General features: G+C 40.2%; 1 protein-coding gene across 6 annotated transcripts in view; it reads right to left on the reverse strand.

The window, feature by feature from the left end:
- The window catches only part of dclk2a (doublecortin-like kinase 2a), a 45,170-nt gene that overhangs the window by 9,235 nt on the left and 14,586 nt on the right, over positions 1–21,349 (reverse strand). For 4 of the 6 annotated variants that reach the window (XR_005613454.1, XM_031752184.2, XM_031752188.2 and 1 more), the window contains exons 3-14: positions 11,300–11,429; positions 9,253–9,351; positions 8,855–8,905; positions 5,562–5,641; positions 3,341–3,428; positions 2,987–3,092; positions 2,140–2,197; positions 1,687–1,806; positions 1,447–1,593; positions 1,224–1,357; positions 848–925; positions 29–125 (exon numbers count right to left, since the gene is read on the reverse strand). Coding sequence is in view for 5 of the 6 variants with exons in the window: in XM_031752184.2 (XP_031608044.1) it covers positions 29–125; positions 848–925; positions 1,224–1,357; positions 1,447–1,593; positions 1,687–1,806; positions 2,140–2,197; positions 2,987–3,092; positions 3,341–3,428; positions 5,562–5,641; positions 8,855–8,905; positions 9,253–9,351; positions 11,300–11,429 (1,188 nt within the window). In the remaining variant the exon portion in view is untranslated. The remainder of the gene's footprint in view (positions 1–28; positions 126–847; positions 926–1,223; positions 1,358–1,446; positions 1,594–1,686; positions 1,807–2,139; positions 2,198–2,986; positions 3,093–3,340; positions 3,429–5,561; positions 5,642–8,854; positions 8,906–9,252; positions 9,352–11,299; positions 11,430–21,349) is intronic. The other 2 variants (XM_031752186.2, XM_031752185.2) reach the window with 2 other exon arrangements.

Below are 21,349 nucleotides of genomic sequence, written 5' to 3' on the forward strand. Positions count from 1 at the left end.
ATGGATTGTGTAAATCAGTGGTCCTGACCTTAGCCGAGTCAGTGATGTTGTCCCAGTAAGGACTGGGAAAGTCCAGTCGCCCTCGAAGGATCTGGTCAAACAGGTCCTCTTGCTGGTTATTCTCACTATATTCAAGGAGAAACACACACTCAGAAACACAACTCTGAATTTATAATGGATTACTCAGCAAACGCGACATACATCTAAACTGTGAAAAAACCATCTGTATTGTACTTTGCATAATAAAATCCTTTCAGTTTGAGTTTCAATTTATGGCTACGGCCATAAACATTAAGTGCTAGACATGACATACGGGTCACATTAACGTAAATCAAATTACACAATCCTTAACACAGTGACTAATATCAGCGACAGCGTACAGATGTAGCAAACTGACAGTGATAAAAGTCAAACTGACAACGTGGCTGAATTTCTGCTGAGAATTTAGAAAAGATTGAATTTTTTGCTCAAAGTCATAGACTGTATATTAATGATCGGCATAGCCTTCAGGACTGCAAAGTTAAGCTGCACTCTTTTTAATGGCCAGCAGGGGGTGACTCCTGTGGGTGGAAAAACAAGGAGATAGAAAAATCTGACGTCTGCCCTGATTATGAAAAGTATAAAAAGTAAATACAAAGTAAAGCATGTTTTAGGGCGCGGCTAGCTTGTCATTGATATATTGACACCAAATGAACTTGAACAGCATCCTCGCTCATTAAATCTAGGCAAAAAAGTATGGTAGCAATATGGCATCACCTGTTATCCACCTGTTATATAATATCTACGTTTAAAACTGAAAACCACATCCCTCTGCATGTTTGTTTACTGAACGATGTAAACTGTGTACCTTCTAAAAGGAGGGAATCCACACAGGAGGATGTAGGTGATGACACCTGCGGCCCAGATATCCACCTTCAGGCCGTAACTGTGAAATGAGGGTAAGAACAGAGCCAGAAAAAGACTAAATCATTTAAAGCAAATTTTTCTGGACATAAAAATACAGAAAAAACATTTTGACATTTGACAAATGAAAGTTTCTAATCTGCTGTAACGATACAACAGTACATATTACCACATAAACGGGCCTGCTGCCACGTACTGTATGCGTAGCTTGTCTTGCTGTATTGTACACTGCTATAAAATACTCTTTTCTTTTTAATCTCCAGTCAGCTGATTACAACAGCACAATACTAAAGCATATTGCATCAAAGCGTCCAGCTTACCCTGACTCAGCGATGATTTCTGGAGCCACATATGTAGGAGTGCCACATACAGTATACAAGGGGCCCTCGACTACTGTAGCTAGGCCAAAGTCTCCAAGTTTCAGTGATTTGGTGCCATCTGGGTACTCGAAAACCTAGAATGAAATACTCATTTAAAGCCCACAGAGGATCTGGATTTGTTGTAAGACCCACCCCAAAATACAGCATGTTTGTAAATGCATACCAGTAGATTCTCTGGTTTAATGTCTCTGTGGACGATGTTCAAGCTGTGTAGGTACTTCAGCGCTCCGGCGAGGTTGTACACCATGATACTGGCGTCTCTCTCTGTGTATTTGGCCGAGGAGGTGATGGCGTCAAATAAATCGCCTCCCTGCGAAAATATGAAAACTGTGTTTTACACAGCAAAACGAGAAACGACCCCTCCCCCCTCAGCCACCCGCTCCTCCCTCAGCCTCTACTGCACCTTCACCAGCTCCATAACCAGGTATAGTTCAGAGGGAGTGTCCACCTCCTCGATCAACATGATGATGTTGGGATGTTTCACCTTCCGGAGTACAGCGACTTCATTCTCTATGAGGTGCTCCTAGGAAACACACACACACACACACACACACACTCAGAGCTGGCAATCGCCCCGGTGTCTACGCTCAGTTGTTGTGCTAATAATAAAAGATCTGAGTTGTGCGTCAAACGTGAGCAAATCCCGGTGTGTCATTGTGTAAGTGCGTGAAAGTATGAGGGTAATGCGAAGAAGGGTGTGAATAAACAATATTACTTAATTGAGCTTTGAGCATCAGAGGCACACAGGTGTGACCATGCTGTGCACCAACATATGATCCCTGCTTACGTCTGACTGAAAGTGACACATGCAAAGGGAGGAATAAAAGGAGGAGGCAGAGAGGAACAGAAGTGGAACCTTTCCGCTGCACTTTGTCTTGTCGATAATCTTCAGGGCAAACTCTTTCCCCGTGGACCTGAACAGAAACAGTGCAATTAGGGGATAACACTGAACACAGCAGTGAAGCTACAGCAGTGTCTGTAATTTAAATGGAGTGCTCGCCGGAGACGCTCGGTTATGGTTTTGCAGGAGCGCTGCGTCACATCGTTACAGGGGAGGAATTCTAGCTGTAGCAAATAAACTTTGTTATGCAGAGTGTGAGCTGTGAAACCGTGCAGGCACAGCCCGGCTTAACGACATCGGCCAAATAATTGTGCTTCCCTGGCTTTTGCTAATGAGATCACACCCAACATGAGTGTGGCCAGAGCCAACAGTGAATGTCTTTGGGGTCATTTGGTAGATCTATTGTCTCAGTTTGCACATAACTCTTTTTTTTGTGTGTGTGATTCCAAAAAAGTAGCTGTGCAAATGTTTATTCAATGACATATACACTGCATTTTGGTAAGAAATTGAGAGTCTAAATTGTTTGTTTACAGTGTGTTCCCATAAGTCCTTTCTAGGAAGGTGCAAGACATCTTCCACACACACACACACTCAACAGGCCTCTCTTTGTCACCTCCACCTCCCTGTCTGTGTGTTGACTGAGATTAAAAAGGCTAATGAAGTGAAATCACTCCTGGGTTTAATCCATGAGATATTTCTGTCTGCACAATGCCTGTCATCAGGACTCAAACGGTCTGACTGGGCAGCGACCACAATGCGACACATACTTCAATAAGCTGCACACGGGGAGGAGGGACACTGCTGTGCGTTCACTGCAGATTACTGCCAACATTTCCAGTCTGATCGAACGGGTTTCACTTACCTCTCCACACAATCTTTGACCACAGCAAAGTTGCCATCTCCGATGACTTTGCCAATTCTGTATTTTTCACAGATGCTTGAGGCATGCGAGTGCTGGTTCCCATTAACTGCCGACGAGAGACAAAGGTTATAAACAAGCAAGTCTTAAAGTTACACAAAACTAAGCTGAAATCTAGCAGCATAGCCAGGCTGTCTTTGCCTTAGCTGGCTTGAAAAAAAGTCAAATCCAAGTCAAAGGTAACAGATATCATGCTGGTGGTTATCAGTTTTCTTTATTGAGCCCAGACTTTCTGTTTCAGGCTTTGTGTACTCACAAAAACTCTGAACCCTCTGTGTAAAATTACTCTGATCATACCTTCTGGACTCAGCTGATTGGTTTGCTCCTGATGATTGTTCAATGAGCCATTTATATTTGGGGAAGAGTGGTGATGTGACGGAGGGATCTGTGCAACAACAAACAAAAACAGAGATAAGAGCTCGGCCTCATCAATACTCAAACTGACAGCAAAATAACTAACAGTGTCGACAAAACACAATGATCGTCATTAAAACGCTGCTGATCTATTACTGGCTTGTTAGTGACTTTGATTACAATAAAAGGAGACATATTCATTTTCATATTCTTTCAGATGTGGACGATTTCAGATGTCTGAGTTTGACCACTTAAATGAATCATTCATTTGTTAAGAGTGTCATTTCAGCAGCTTATGTCTACATTTCTGAAATGTCAGCAATGAATGCATGCTACCAGCACTAAAGATCAGAAAAAGTTCACTCCCCATCATGCACAGCAGTGCTTACGTACCGCACTGAGCCATAATGTGCATTACCTTACAGTGAGGATCTATTTTTAGGTAGCCCTCTGAAGCAAAGTTGAAGGTGGGACAGCTTCAAGGTCCCTTTTATAGGTAGATACATAAAAAAGCTTTTTACTTTGATAAATGACTTTATCTGACTGTCTTAGTGGTGCCAAACTAATGTGGATGGATAACTCTGGGCTTACAGAGGAACTGCGCAAAGGTGGAGGAGGTTAGCCAGCTGGCTGGATCATTATGAAATGACAGTCTGGGACTAACACAGAGCTTACAGGAGAATCCATCAATAAAGCAGATTATCTTAAAATCTAGTGAAAACACATCAGGGAGCTACGACTTAGCCTGCGAGTCATACAACATGACTGACAGTCAGTGGCTTGATAAATTCATTTGACGCTGATTTATTCTATTTCAGGGTATGTAGGTTGTGCATCCTTGCCTTATCCCTATCTTTGCAATAACACCACTAGCAGCACTAATTTGGATTTAAAATCTCAGAGGAGACAGAGCTACACTGAAATCAGTGTTTTCAAGCTAATCCACTGGTTAACGGGTACCAGTGAGCCAGAAAAATGCAGGAAAGAAGGCTATATGTTAGCAAATGCAGCTGAAACATTTTTAGGTAAAATTTAAATAAAAGCAGAATGCAATGATTTTAAAATCCCATAAACTGATATCGTATTCTCAGTATAACGAAGAAAGCAAAAAAACGAAGACTTTTTGCTATTTCATGAAAAATAGTGACTCATTTTGAATTTGATGGCATAAACATGTCTGGAAAAAAGTTTGATCAGAGGCGACAAAAGGCTGGAAGCAACATTTTGTAACTAATTAGGTTAATTTGCACAGGTACTGTAAGTCACATGACTGGCAATGAAAAAAAGCATCTGAGAAACTGTTCAAAGTGCCATCCACAAACACAAGTTAAAGCTCTATCATGCAAAGGAGACACCATCCAATGTCTTTTTCAGGGAAGGGCTTGAAAATTTCAGCAAGAAAATGTCATCTATTACAACAAGATGGCTTCATAATAGAAGAGCCCAGGTTTGAACTGGCCTGTGCAGTCCAGACCTTTCATGAATTCAAAATTAGTGCATCATGAAATGAAAAAAATAAAACAAAGACGACCGGGACTGTCGAGCAGCTACAATCCTGTAAGTAAACGTTCCTCTCCTAAAAGTCCAGCAGCTGGTCTCCTCAGATCACAGATGTTTACGGCTGCTGTTAGAAGAAGACGGCTTATCCCAACTTTTTTTGAGATTTAAAGTGATCTCATTTTTTATTATTATAATGATAATACGGGTTTATGAGGTTTGTGTTTTAGCATTATTTACATTTTGCAAGGCAACACCAACTTTTTGAGTTCGTGCTGTAAAAATATATAAAATTATATACTGGATGTAAATATTTCTTTACCTTTAAAGCAGTTTTTGTGCTTATCTGTATCTTATCTACACAGTTTTACTAAAGGCGCTTGTTTGGTCCCAAATAAGACAAAGTGAAGGAGTCGGTGTCAACACAAATGTGACACGAGCCCTGAAATTCTGCAGCATTATAAACTAAACTTTAACAAAGTCTGTCAGTGTTAAGGAAATTCTTTTGCAGTATTGTGTGTGTCTCGACTGACTGTCAGTGTGAGCCCATGCATATATATACAGTACACTGTATAAAGAGAATCGCTGAGATTTGGTGGGTTCCGGTGCAGCAGCAAGCTGTGGGTGTCTTTTTACTGTATAAAATGCATTGGATACACAGTCTTACCTTAAAACTGGGGGTGGTTCGAGGGCTGGTAGGGGATGGAGTAGAGGACTTGGTGGACTTGTGGGTTGAAATACCATTTACTGTGCAGAGAGAAGAAAAACAGGGCAAGAGTCATTGGGATTATGAGTTCATCATTCAGAGCGTAGTAGTTGTAGTTTAGGAGTAATGCACAGCTTTGAGGAGAATCCATCAATAAGTCAGGCAGAGACTTAATAAACATGTTTGCAGCAATATATACTTTTGAGATGTGTTAAAACTGCCAGTGATACCAGTGCTCAAAGATAACCCGTGGTTATCCAATGCAAACTGTATAACACTAGCATACTATGCACTGTAGTAAAGTGAATCATCAAACAGCCCTCCCTGTGACTCACTCACAAATTCGCAAATTCTTTTTTAGCAGGTTGCAGATTCTCCCCATGAGGGGGAGGTGTGTGGTCATTTTGAGACTCCTCTACACTTTTAGCACCAAAGAAAATAACATTATTCTTTCACTCAAACCTCTACATGAGCACAAATCAAACAAAAATAAGTGAAAGCACTCTCACTACAGGTAACAAGGCTGAATGATTGCAGAACTGCAGATTACAGTCTAGGCTGATGCCTCTATTTCTGTTCACTTTGGTTTATGTAGACACAATACATTAAAAAAATGTATTGATTGATCATAAAAGTCAGATTTTTATAAATTTGCCTGAAAATTATCATTAGATTTCACACAGTCGCATGAACCTTATCACTCTTTAAAACAAGAGCACACAGCAGGGACAAAATCCTCTATTGTTTGAGTGATTCATTCTCTCAAGAACAGTCTATTTCTGCTTCGCTCTCTATCGGCTGCTGGCACAAATACAGAGCCATAATGCGTCAAACTTTAACTCACAGTCATTCATCTGCATAAACCCAGCTGAGCTGAGGAAAATCATTTCACACTGCCTACAGGCTGCATCTTTGCACTCACATTTCAGAGTTTAACTTTTTAATTTAATTATAAACTCAAAGTGTTTCTTCCTAAAGGTACTTCAAAATCAATGCCTAAGAAGGCAGTTTACACAACATGACATTAGCCTGTAGATTACAACATTGTTTAAGTTATTTTCTCAGTATCTCATCTGCTATGGATCAAGAGGCATGTGATGTACAGTGAGCAGCTATGCAGTGAGATTATAATTGAATTATCATAGATGAGAACTGTTGCCTTTCTGATGCATTCTTCAGTTGTTCATTTCCAGCAGTCAAGAGATGCAAAAAATACCCAACAGGTCCTGTTTCTGTGCTAATGTGCTACTCATGTTTAGCCTTCTGTGCAGACACGGTGTTATCAGTTCATGGCTTTAAATCACTCTGCAGCAGCTGGCTCTCTAACAGATAGTTGTGTACAGTTCATAGCATCTCATTAGCATCAGAAGAGCAAGGGAGAGAAAGAGGGTCAAAGTACGGAAAAGTGTCTTGTTTAAATAAACTGATCTGAGATCTGAGGAGCTACAGAGGAAGCAGCTAACAGTGCTAAAAATGGAAAGAAACACAAACCAGTGTTCCTATTTTTGGCTCTGATTTTCATTTAACACTAGAGGACCAATTAGTGGAAGATTGAATGTTAAGAAAACTTTGCTTTATTTCATAGACTTGGTTTTAGTAAGCTAAAGTAGCTAATAGTAGCTAAAACAGTCAAGTCTGTTATGTTTAGAAAATGTTTTGTTTGCTTCCTAGTTTGAATTTTCAGTTTGTTTTTTTCCCCAACATAATTGCAGTCTTTGTATTTGGTTGTAAATGTTTTGTCATATTAGATTTGGCTCCCCATTCATATGCTATGGTTAGCATGCTAATGATTAGTTTATCATTAACCATCATTCACAGGTAAAATTAAAACATATTTGAATGTCAAGTATGGGGTGATGCTAAGACTAGACAATTTGAAGAATAGAGTAAAGGTGAAGCTTTAAATCAGTAATTACTCAGATTATGTAATTCAGAATTATACAGGGTGCCACGCCTGACAGCTAAGAACAGGAAGGTGAGGCTACAATTCACTCTGGCTCACCATAATTGGACAATAAAAGGTTGGAAAAACGTTGCCTGGTCTGATGAATCTTGATTTCCGCTGTAACATTTGGATGCAGTGATGGATCCTGACCTGTATAAATAGATCGTGCTTGTGGTGGTGTGTAATAGTGTGGGGGATATTTTCTTGGCACACCTTGGGTCTCTTAGAACCAGCTGAGGATTGTTTAAATGCCACAGCATACCTGAGTATTGTTGCTGATCATGTCCACCCCTTTATCACCACAATGTACTCCTGTTTCGAGTATACTGATTCTAGCAGGATAACGCACCATGTCTCACCGCTCAAATCATCTCAAGCTGTTTTCTTGAACACGACAATGAAGTCACTGTAGTCACATGGCCTCCGCAGTCTCAATTCAATACAGCATCTTTGGAATGTGGTGGAACGAGAGATTGGCATCATGTAGGTACAGCCAACAAATCTGTAGCAACCATGTGATGCTATCATGTCAATCTGGAGCAAAATCTCTGAGGAATGTTTCCAGCAACTTATTGAAACTATGCCACAAAGAATTAAGGCAGCTCTGAAGTCAATAGGGTACTAGCAAAGTGTAACTAATGATGTGGCTGGTGAGTGAGTTATTAAATCCAGAAAGAGCGGGAAACCCCAGAGCTACAGGTCAGCTGAACACAGCTTGTCTGCAAAGAAAACAAAACTACCTGAGGTCTCAATAAAAATCTGCAGATTGTTGTATTTTGCTGTTTTTTAATCCATTTATTTTTACGTAATTGATATGCTTCCTACAGTACCACAGCAGATCTTGGGGTTTATTCACCTACCAAAAAACACTTTAGTCCTTAGTTACAGTCAGGTTTTTTTATGTTTGTTTATTTGTTTGTTTTTTTCAAAATCAAACCAAAGAAAACTTGATGCTAACAGAGTAGTAAAACATGAAGCAGTTGTGGGCAGCAACACTGAGGATAATCCTGGATCGTTTATGAGGGATTCAAGGTTAGTTTTCTCTAATAAATTTCGACTCAACAGGTAGATTCTACATCAGGTGTTTTACTCTTTGACATTTCACTTTTGCGGTAAAAGCTACCAGTGGTTATCAAAATGGTTTAAAAGTTAAATATTATTGTACAAATATGAAGATTACCCCTGAAAACGTTGGGACAGCAGATTTGAGGTCACTGCTAGTTATATAAAATGTCAAACTAACAGGAAACATTTTATAACCATAGACGTGAGCACAACAGATTTCACAGCACAACATGTTAAGCCTCACCTGGGGACCTGACTGGGGACTGTGTGGTGGAGAAGTGGGCAGGTCGCCTTGCTACATAACAGAAAAAAATACAATGCAGAGCATTCAGCTTAATGTAACATCTCTCAACACAGCACACAAACTGCTCACAAACTATGGACAGTTTACATTTAAGCTGCTAAATAATCATTACCCAACCTGCCAATCTTAAATCCACTTACAGTCTTATGTTGGCTTTAAACAAAAAAAAAGAAAAACGATTTGACTGTTTGTTTTTTAAAATATTTTCATACATACTATATGCTGTAATAACTTGCAAGAACTGACTTTGCCTGGAATGCAGACGTATGAGGTGGGAATCGCCACACATTTTTATAGACTATTATTTTTAAAATGATTGTGCAACACGTGCCTCCTACCTGCACCGGGGGACTTGCTGCGCCGTGAAACTCCAGGGCTTTTAGCCGTCCGGTTTGGAGTAGCAGAGCGGCTGTATGACGACTTTAGCACTCTGCATTCTGGGAAAACAACGCAGTTAAAGTCACCACAGCATTCATATCACTAATGTGTTTCTTTAGAAAATGCACTACAATTACAATTAAAAAAATTTTTACTGTGTGGGACTTGACTGACTTTCAGCTTCTTACATTAATGCTTTGGATTTTGTCACCTAGAATACTACCAAGAGTCTGTGAACAGGACAGAACTTGTTTGTTCATGAAAAACTGCACAGGTTTACTGATTTGTGCATATCAGTATGTATACACACATGCCTTTCATAACTGACTGCAGTAATAGATAATAATTTTGTACACCATTTCTATTGCAGTCCAACACATACATTCAAACCATCAGAGTGCTGTGTGACCCATAATGTATATCAGCAGATACAGAACCTGGATGAATAAAGCAGTTCTAGCTATGAAATAAAATATTAAACAAAATCTTTTTCCAGGACCAACAAATATAGTTTCCAAACTGATTTGTGCTTCATGACTTAAAAGCTAACCTGCTTACATCTGATTACCCACTTTCCTCTTCTCAGTCATAGGGTGTGTCCTGGACCTATCTTCTGTACTCTCAGCAGAGTGCAGTGTGGCTTTTTATGTACCTTCAAAGACCTAATTCTTACAAGTGGAGCACAGCAGTCTAAGTGGGACAAAAGCTCTGAACTATAACTGCATACAGGCAAACCACCATCAGTTAACGTGTAGTGTGTCAGGATATGCCTCCCTGTTGTTAAGCCAACCTGACCAAACAACACAAATATCAAACAGGATGTCAGTATTTTGGACTGCAACTAAATTAAACTTCCTCTTCTTCCCATGAGGTTGTTCAGTCTTGGCTGAAGTTCTGTGCAGCTATGACAGCGAATGCATACGCTGATTATACAGGTCATATGCTGTAAGTGTCCTCTAAAGATTTCTGCATAATAAAATACAGAAGTATGCAATACGTGCATAGTTATGTACAACACATACAGTACAGAACATTAAAGTGGGATTTTTACAAACAGATGGACTTGACATACCATTCAAAAGTTAAAATGAAATAAAATAAAAAACAAGAATGCAACCTGTGTTTAAAATATGTAACACCATTTTCAATTTATCATATAGCTACAAACCCAGTTCGACAAAAGCTGGGATGCTGTATAACATGTAAATTAAAAAAAAACACAGGACGTGATGATTTGTAAATCGCTGAACCCCATATTTTATTCACAACAGACCATGGAAAACATATCAAATATTTAAAGTAAGAAATTTCACATTTTCATGAAAAAATGCTCTGGATGCTGGAGAAGTCAAAAGTGAAAGAGCAGCCAAAGCTCATTTAAAATGGACTTGGACAAAGTGGAAAACTTTTCAGCAGTGCAATGAATTGAAATGTGAAATTCTTTTTGAAAACATGGATGTTGCATCCTCTGGATTAAAGGTGAACGAAATCATCGGGCTTGTTATCAGGACTCAGTTCAAAAGCTTGACTACTGGCCTATGGAGTTAGTATCTTGAACATGTTAAAAGTCATATACAGGTTTTAGACGAACAAACACTCCCATCCAGGTGATGTCTTTTTCACAGATGGCCTTGCATATTTAAGCAAGATAATGCTAAAACGCATGCTAATTTAATTACAACAGCATAGCTTCATAGTAGAAGAGTCCGGGTGCTGAATCAGCCTCCCTGCAGTCCAGATTTTTCCCCAGCTGAAAACATTTGACAATCCATTTCTTAAAATAATACATTTTCTCATTTGATATGTTTTCCATGTTCAAAATTCCAATCAAGAATAAATCAGATATGGCATTGCATGGGAAAACACACAGCATATCTTGATGTCAACTTTTCAAAAGGAAGGAGTGTTTCATGCAGCTGCAGAAGAACAAATAATGGGTTATGAATGCCATGCTAGTATAGAGACACACACAGAGACATATGTTTGGTTAGTGTTAGTCAGGCCTACCGGTTGTAAAGGCTGTGGAAGCCTTACCACTGTGATCCAGCACAAAGTCGTCTTGGGCATAGCGAAACTTCTCTGGTCCGCACGCTATGAAGACATCATCATCCCCGAAGAAGTCCTGCAGGCAGGTGATCTGGAGACAGAAGAGTAAATATTAAGGAGTGATGAAAAATGCGGATATCACATTCATCAGGTCTAAATCCTCATTGAAGTATTCATTTCCACACATGAAATTATTAAACACACACCATTTAATCTGCTTTAGCCTGCGCCACTGCAAGCCACTATGCAACCCACCTTTTTTCACACTATGCCTGAGTATTAAATACCTTTTCTGTTCTGTAAGGGTCTTGCTGCCACTTTCCAGATATACACAACTACAGGCCAATTATAAATGGCAGATAGAAATAACAGCATTCTTTTGAATGCAGTGACCCTGTCTGAACAATGCTTGTGTCTTGCATCAACTGAACTCATCCAAATCTAGAAGAAGTTAAGAACTGTACTGAGTAATGATTTATTACATTTATTACAGTAAAAGATACAAGATGCCTTTTAAGACAAGCTGGATTTCACAATTCATCCTGCCAAATGTGCCATTTCCAGAAACTTCATTAACTCTAAGTTTAGAAGTAATTGTACAAACCAGAATAGGTTTTAGCCACACGTTTAACTGCAGTGCTTTTAGATGTACACACTGTGCAATCAGCTAAATAAAACAGGCCAATTAAAATCATGATGCTTACAGTATGGTAAATTTGTGACTGTGCAATTGCATGTGTCACAAATACACTGAGCGTGACAGCACGGCAAGGTCAAAACCTCTGCTGACACCCAGAATACTGCAGAGTTAATGCAGAGTCTTGAGAGGGAAGCAGTACAGTTCGAGGTTGTGCCGCAGGGTAATTTCTCTTCCTTCTTCTATTCTGTCTCACACCGTGGTCGTCATTTTCTCTGCAGCTCAGAGCACTTTTTGTTTTACACCCACCACCACCCACCCCTGGAGACGGAAACAGAAGCTACTTTTAAGCTACACTGAGTCGTGCCCATACACACACACACACACACACACACACACACACACACACACACACACAATCCCTCTGTTGCTGTAGGTGGACAAGTAGGAAGATAAAGGAGCAAAATATCCGTTCATTATCCCTCCCACCACTGCATGCATGTGTGCCCACTCGCTGGCAGTCATATGAGTTGTGTCCACACACACACAGACACACACTTTTGCAAATAAGAGGTGGGGTACTGCATGGCTAAAGATTGTGGGCAGATGGATCCTCTAGAGGAGATTAGGGGTTGACACAGCAGGGAAAGTGTATTTGTGTGTGTGATGGCCGACAGAGGAACAGGTGGTCCAGAAAAGCAGAACGGCCACTGAAGAGGGTTAAAAAAATTAAAAAACAGAGATGGAAGCTGACATAAAATAAGTCAGAAGTGAAGGAGGAGTAAAAACTTACAATGATAAAAAGTGTCATGTTTGACATAAATTCATTCACCTCAGTTACTCGTGTATTAGCAATAAGTGAGACGCACGACGTGTCTGCAATCAGACAGTCTGAGTTCAGAATGAAAAATTCAGTATCCATGACTTTCTTATAGTGAATGCAATTTCTTTTAACCTTTTATGACAACTAACAACTTCTTTTACTGGCAAAACTGAGGAGCAGTGCTGCTGTGGGGAAAATGTCTGCATAATTCGTGTCCATGCTTAACTGTGGCAGATTACTGAAGATTTGACATAGCTGAAGTGAATGTCATTCTTTAGACAGGCTCTCACTCAGGAATTTGGCAGCTGATCCTCACACTGTACAGTATAAGCACAGGTGTTAGCACCCGCCCCCAGGGAGCGTCCCATGCATGTCAAAAATGGACTGTGGTGGACTCCGAACTCTCACGCTTCTGCTGCATGCGGATATTGGGTAACATTTCCACTTGACCTCTGACCTTGATCCTTATGGCTTACTGTTTCCTTATTTTGAGCGTTATGAGCGATGACACTTTGCTGCATTTTTGCTGTGTCATTTGTTTAAGGACAACGTGAGACAGCAAAGCACAGACTGCTGAGGTGAGCAGCGAGCACCGTCCTCTGGCAGGGGAGCCACAAACTGGGATGACATCAGCAGCGAGAGGGCTTTAGTGGCAGCTTATAACAACAGTTTGACATTTTGTGAAACGCTGTGGTGGAGACTTAGTTCATGTGAATTTTCTCACCATATTCAAACCTGTTGCACAGTCCAGTACCATGCCTTTAACCTGAGGGCATTCAGCTTAAAATGACCTTGCAAGAATTGTTCTACCTCACAAATTCACGTGTTATATCATAAGCAAACAAGATACACATGTCAGTGCCCTTGGAAGCCTGTGATATTATTTAAATATTGTCTTAGAGTTTAACTTTTAAACTGACTCATTAAAGTGGCTGGAGTGATATTTATTAATATAAACATCTTGCATCAAGCTAATATAATAAAACACAAGGCTAGCTTTTGTATTATGTTATAATAAAATTGTGATTTTCATTTACTATGTAGCACAGCTGTGTGACTGCAGCACGTCGGATGTAAAATAGCTGCCTCGCTCTCTCATTTAAATGTCATGCATGCAAATAATAAGCACATTTCACAAATATAAAACTACAGCCTCACATTACATGATTCCTTTTTTTCACTTCTGCAAAGAGAGTGGATGATAAATTACATCACAATAACCTAAAAATTTCAATCTAAAATTGAAATCTGTGCCTTAATGCCCCAAGACCTACTTGTCCCATGTGCCCTCTGAGGCAGTGGGCTTATTTATGAAGAAGGCAGACTGGAATATTATACATCACTGTTGAAAAGGCTCGTGGCTGCACACTCATTTGCTTTCACCCCTACGCACACCTCTCTCTGCAAGGCTAGCACTGCTGGGGCCTATGATAAAGTACTTTTCAGCTGCCCTGTGACGCCCGGGGGGAATGCAAGGGAATTGAGACAAATTGTGGCTGTATGGATAAATTTTAAACAGGCATAAAAAGAAGAGGTCAAGTGGTTAAGAACTTAAGTTAAAGAGCAAAGTCTATGAACGGAGGTTGTGTTCTGGTTTTGTTTTGATTTTCATTTTTAACTTGAAAGCAGTTTAGAAATGCACAGTTTGCAATTTATTAAAAAGTGACTGACTGTATATTAAATAAAAGACCATGAAAAGTCTATTAAAGAAAAGTTTTTTAATATTTTGGGTTTTTTTTTTTTTAATACAGCATAAGGTGAAGAATGGGGCAAGACAGGGGGAACAAGGGACAGTGCATAGTTATATGATGTGAGGCAGAAACTACACAACGCCAACATAAAGAACACCTTGCTTTATCACTTAGTGTATTATAAATAAGACCATAACTTATAAAATGAAGTTCATGGCATATTAGATTAGATTAGGAATGTTTACTGGGGTCATAAAACAGGAGAAAACTCAGTTAATTTTCCTCACAGACTTCAAAATAACTTCTTTTTTTTTTTCCAACCATTTTAAGTTTAAGGCAGTCCTGCATTGACTTTACTTTCAGACCATCATAACACATTATGATCATGCATAGAGTTACGTGTATACATGTTTGGACATTAAAACTTTCTTCAGCACAGTGATTGAAATACAGGCTTTTAGATTTGTATCAAGGGGTTTTACAAAAGTATTCATACACTTCTAGGACTTACTGGTATTTTTATACATTGCCTCCCATTACCAGTGGTTTATAAGTAACCGGACAATTCACTGAAAAACTGTTCCCTTGTAATGTGCCATGATAAACTAAGCAGATGAAAGACCTGAAGTTGACTCCAAGTGCTGAACGTCAGTCTGGTGGTTTTTTACTGGAACTCTCACTATGAGGTCCAAAGAGACATCACTGCAAGTAAAGGAGGCCATCATTAGGCTGAAAAACCAAAATAAACCAATCAGAGAGATAGCCAAAACTATAGGAAGTGGTCAGATCTACAATCTAAAACATGCTTAAAAAGAAGCCATGTACTGGCCAGTTCAGAGACCTGGAAGATCCCAGAAGACAGCTAAAGTGGATGATTGCAGAATTCTTTCCTTGGTTAACAAAAATTCCTTCGCAAAGTTTACCCAAGTCAGTGCTCTTGAGGGGATATCACTTTCAAAGCCTACAATCAAGAAACGCCTTCATGAATGGAAATAAAGAGGGTTTACTGCAAGGTTGTTAAGGCCAGATTAGACTTTGTCCAAAAACATTTAAAAAGCCCAGCACAGTTCTGGAAAAACAATCTTTGTACAGGTGAAAACAAGATTAACTTTTACCAGCATGATGGGAAGGAAAAGTATGGAGAGGGAGAGAAACAGCTCATGACCTGAAACATACCACATCATCTGTGAAAAATGGCAGAGGCAATGTTACAGCATGTATAACTGCCAGTGGAACCAAGGCACTAGATTTAGATAGAAGTACCAGGATGAACTGTGACGTGCACAGGGCCATACTCTCTGCTCAGATTCAGCCAAATGCTGCAAAACTGATCTGACGGTGCAAATGGATGATGACCCAAAGCATACTGCAAAAGCAACCTAAGAGCCTTTTAAGGCAAAGAAATGTGATATTCTTCAATGGTAAAGCCATTCACCTGATCTCAACCCAAAACAGCATGCATGAAGACAAAACTGAATGCACAAAGACTCACAAAGACACAAGAACTGAAGGTGGCTGCAGTAAACGCCTAGAAGAGCATCTCAAAGCAGGAAACAGTGTTTGGTCATGTCCAGATTTGGGGGAGTGGTCCGAGTGGTCCTAATTTCTGAACAGTTAATGCAATACATTTGATAAACTCCTTGAATTTAATTCAATCTGCACCTCAGTGACATACTGACTGATCGTCCTCTGTGGTGCTGTACAAATGTAAAATTACAGGACATCTCCACAGTTTAACAGAAGGGACCACTAGAAGTAAAAGTAACCCAAAATTGCTTAAACTAAAGTCAACCAGCAGCTTGCTTCAGTGATGCAGAGGCTGACATGAGGATGTGTGCATGCTGTAACATCACAGCGGGATGTCGTTACCAAAGCACACTTCTAAGAAGACCCAGGTGTTATAATCACATGAAAACACTGCACAGAGTGGCTGAAGATGAGACAGAAAAGCAGGCAATTTACTGACATCAGTAAAAAACACCGGCCATATTAATCCAATCAGCTGCTCCCTCCTCTGCCTGAGTCTCCTGCTGTTCTAGCATCTTACTGCAGTGCCTGATGTCAGCATTACTTATCTGTTGAATTTTTTTAAGTTTCTTATATACGAAATTTCTCACTGAAATCTAAAAGTGCTAAATATTAAAGCTTAAATGCATTTGATATCACATTATGCTGAGTGTGTTTACACATGGGATTCTTTCCTTAAACACAAGGAAAATGTTGGAATCGAGAAATGGAGAGCATAAACGTCAGACTACATTGACCATGTTTGCCTTTGCTCTTGTCAGCCACTGCCAGGATAAACAGCCAATGGCCGTCTACTGCCAGCACTGTCCTGTAGGGCCTGTCTTGGCCAATCAGTGAAGTGAACTGTTTGCAGGGTTCGGTATTGGCTGGGTGACATGACTTGAGGGTAAACCAAGTTTACCCTCCAAGATGGGACACTCCCCCTCCTCCCAAATGTCTGACCTTCTCTTACCCTCACCATCAGTCTGTGTCCTCCGTCCTGTCTGCTGTATTTTCTGCCCGGCTAAGCTCGGCAACAGCACAAATACGTGCCAAGGGCTTAACATGTGTGGATAATTCAAATACAATAACAAGCGAACGGTCTTGATTTTCAAGGCATTCAAAAGGGTTTTAAAGCAGGGAGGGAGAATTGTCTTCTCTTGTTTTTACAGAACAAAAAACAACTGAAACAGAAAATCAGCAATGAACAAAACACACACGCAAAAAAGCATAAAAAGGGAAAACGACAGCTATAATTACGCCGTACGTATATGTAAACCCCATTTACCCACAGACCTTGCTTAAATTCTCACTTAGAGTGTTACTTACTTAAGAATTTGCTGATAAGCAGATGCCCATTAAGTTTGTCAGGGGGATGTCTGAGCTAAAGCCAGCCTGGTTATTAACACTGTTTGAACTCTTACTCAGACAGAGGCAGCTCCCTGAGACAGTTTAATTCCTCTGGATTAGAGCAGTGAATCTCAGACACGTGTAACAGGCAGCACAAGCAGCGTGGAAATGAGCGATGAGAGATCTAAGCCCATCATTAACTCACGCCAAAAGTGATACAGCTGGGTGACAAATGAAAGTTAAAAGAGAGAGACGAAAAAACAAAACAAACCAAAGTGAAGTATTAAGGAGGCCACTACATGCTGCCAGAACAGCTTTAATGCATTTAAAATCACACAGAACGCATTTGTATTGATTTGCAATGATCATTCGTCAAAAAGAACAAATGGATCTAAACCACTGGAAGCAAAATTTCATCTATAACACTTTTGGGATGGGGCAAGCATTGAGATTTTTCAGGTAGGATTTCATTCACTCATCATCAAATGATAGGTTTGAGAGTTTTGAACTTATATGAATATCATATGAGATTAATGACCCTGTTAATATTTACATAGGCATGTACTAGTATAATAAATATACCAGCAGAGAGAAAGACAGTGTGTGGGAGTTGTGCTTAATTGTTTTTATGAAGTCTATTTCGCTCATTCAGGTGTGCAGAGATTTCACACTTAAAGACAAAAGCAGCACAGTACTCATTGAAGTCATTTGTAGAGCAGTTCAGAGAAACTCCAGCAGCCTGCAACATTTCGCCCTATCACACATTACACAGCTGTCTGGCTTACCGTCTTCCTCTCTTCCAAGAGATATTTGCACAAAGAGACTCATAATCACATAACTTCAGGCTGTCTAAATGTACCTTAGTGCTCCACTCTCTATATGCAAAAAGAGCTGTGCAAGTAAAATGGAAACATTGTACAAACATCCGAATGCAAAGGTTCAAAGGAGCCCCTCCTGATTACCCTTCAGAATTGCTGAGGCTAAGAGATGCTGGCTGCCAGTTAACATATCCTGAGTTTTAAATTAATAATAAATCAGAAAGGGTGCTACATTTAGACTGGCTTTAAGGACCGGCCCAAAATATTAACAAGTCCAAAAGCTCCAAGCGCTCTTAAGCCAGTGAAAGAAAAGACTTGAACATCAAGAACAAGCACAGACTTCAGTCGCCTGGTTGACTTGGACAACTGATCTGTCCTCAGACACTCAGCTAAAACTTGCTGTGACTCTCTTTGCGTGATTAAACTCGAGCAGACAAACAGTGTGAGCTGTGATTTGTGATGATGCCTAACCATATCATGATGTCAGCTCCTGCTGGGGGAGCGAACGGCCCGCTGCAAAGAATGGACGAGGGCCAGGCTTCACAAATAAAACAAAAACAAGCAGTTGAAATCGCACAACACACAATGGACGCACTCCCCCTCTATGGCCTCCACACGCTTTGCACAGCTGACAGGCCCGCCCCCCGCCCCCCGCCCCCAGCCAGCACCCCGGCTCTCTGTCGTCTGGCAGCCTTTTGTCTTCCTGCTTGTTCACTCAGTCCTTGTGAAACAATGGAACAGGTACTTTGGTGTCATAACTGCAGTGACCGTGTTACAAGTTGTTACGAAAGCTGGGAACAAAGATTGATTCCAAGTTTCCAAATAGATGTTAAGTTATTGCCAAAGCTTCGGGTTTGTCTATCAGTGCCAGCTTTGTTTACTCAAAGTCAAGTCAAATCTACTCGCAAACAGGAAAGCCGGCACAATTCTTGGCACACAAATCCCCAAATGAAAAACTGGAGCACATTTTAATGAAGCCTCGTCTTAGTGTGGTTTACACCAAAAATGCACGGCCACTAAAGACACACACGGAGAAACTAAACACATTCAAACAGCTAAAACATCGTCAATTAGAAGACAACACAAGTGCAGCATAACAAAATGCACAGAAAATGACAGAAAAACCACTGAAATGCTGTTTTATTAAGAGGCTGCCTGCTTTCACTGTTCCAATAATCTACAGTCTGTACTCTGTGGGGGGAAACTGCTTTAAATTCAACTTTGAAAAAGCAAACTGAACAAGTATCCCTCTTCCACGATGAAAGGACAGACCTGCAATCCACTAAACTGACAAAAAATCTGATTTACTAGCAGTATAATTTGAATAGTCTGATTTTCTAGTAAGGATTTGGTAAATAAAAGGATAATTCAAATAATAACATATTGGCGAGCCTAACAGAGAGCACTCCTGGTTGGATGGTGTCAGTGCACTGGCGTCAGATGGTGCTGTATGCTAATGACAGTACAGAACAATGGGTGGGCATGCAAATTTCATGGCTGTTGACCCAAATGACGGTGTTTAATCCAGACTGTGCGCTGACAACAGCTCAAGCCTGACAATCAGATGAAACCCTTGTGTGGCCTTGCCTCTAGCTAGTCGGAGATGGAGGCAGTCTCACCGTCTTGCCAGGAGAATGTGCAAACAACAAGATATCAGCACCTTCAATGTGACAACTGGGTGAGAAGAATTTGGACAGCTTAATGAATGCAAACCCTTTAACTGCTGGCACAAGATAGCGGAGCAGCACGGCAAGACCTGGGCTGCTAGGATAATGGGGACAGGAGGCCATCATCATTAAAACCATGTCATTGGAGATGATGCCAAAGTGCATCAGCGTCACAGTAACCACATATATGTATATGCACCAAAAACACAGCAGTGCATGAATGCACTCTTTCTATATGTGGCACAAACAGAGCAACTATTTGGAAAGTTGTGAGCAATTTTCACAAAGGGAGAACTCAATATTGAGGACAACACTGACATTTTTACGGAGTGCGCTGCAGTCGAGGAACTATACTTCTTTTTATGTCCAAAACAGCTGGTTACCAGAAACCCGATCTTTGTTGCCAAAGCTCTAGAAAGATATAAAGGGGAAATGAACCTGAAAGGAAAAGTACATTTTCATTGCTGCCTTCATGATATTTGTAGAATCTGCCTGTTGGGAAAAAGTAATCATCATAGTATTTGTCCCCTATTTACAGCCTCTTACTTTATTAATTTTATTTCCACCTGTTTTTGTTTGCCTTTGCTTCCTAATGTACTGAACTGTATATACTAATAATTGCTCCTGGGTGTAGAAATTAAGTTGCACTGGCATGAATTAATTGCACACCTACAGCAATGAAGCTGGATTTGTTTACTTTTTATTACAGTAATTTGTGTCTCCTCTTGCATAGCTGTATTTTCCCCCCATAAACTTTGCACCTTTGTACATACTATATCTTTTATGAATTACAAAATAAAAATTGTACATCGATCGTGTCTGTTAGCAACAAAAATACACAGATTTGTGTTTTGTTGGCATAAACAGGGAAATATCCTTACAAATGTTCAATATGGAAATAGAAATAGATGTTGGAATGAAGTATTTCTGTATACTCTCTCTTCATAGGGAGTATACGTCATGTTAAATATCTTCATATTAAAAAACCCCCAAAAAGTGCAGTAAGGAGGGATAAAAAAAAAAAACTGTTGTGCATGATTTGGTTTAGTCTGCTGGGAGACGTCCCAGACTGTGAGCCTGCTGCTCTTGCACAGCATCACATCAAATTCTTTGTACCCTGATAAACTGCAGCAGAGTTGAAGGCCTACAATGACCTTCACTTGATGTCATGCACACTGCTGTAAAAATGCTGGAGCCCTAATGCACTTAACAGTTAAGGAAAGCCAATTTTTACCTGTCAATTTATGGAATTTCTGCTGCATGGTTGCTCTTATAGATTTTTAAAAATATAAGCTGTTTTCTGCATCTTTAGATTATTATGGATGGATGCAGGATCCTCTGCATCCCATTAGTTAGTGCAAACATGTAAAGAAAATAAGACATTGCATTTGAGCTGACTGTCCAGTTACCAGTGCTCCCATTTCCTCTCCCGCTCCTCAGGTTACTGTGTGTACTGACTGACAGGGGCTTTAAAGATTTTAGAGAGACGAGCATTTGAGTAGTCTAAAGGTCATGGTTC

This window comes from Oreochromis aureus, linkage group 6 (genome assembly GCF_013358895.1).
Source record: "Oreochromis aureus strain Israel breed Guangdong linkage group 6, ZZ_aureus, whole genome shotgun sequence".
Classification (NCBI taxonomy): Eukaryota; Metazoa; Chordata; class Actinopteri; order Cichliformes; family Cichlidae; genus Oreochromis; species Oreochromis aureus.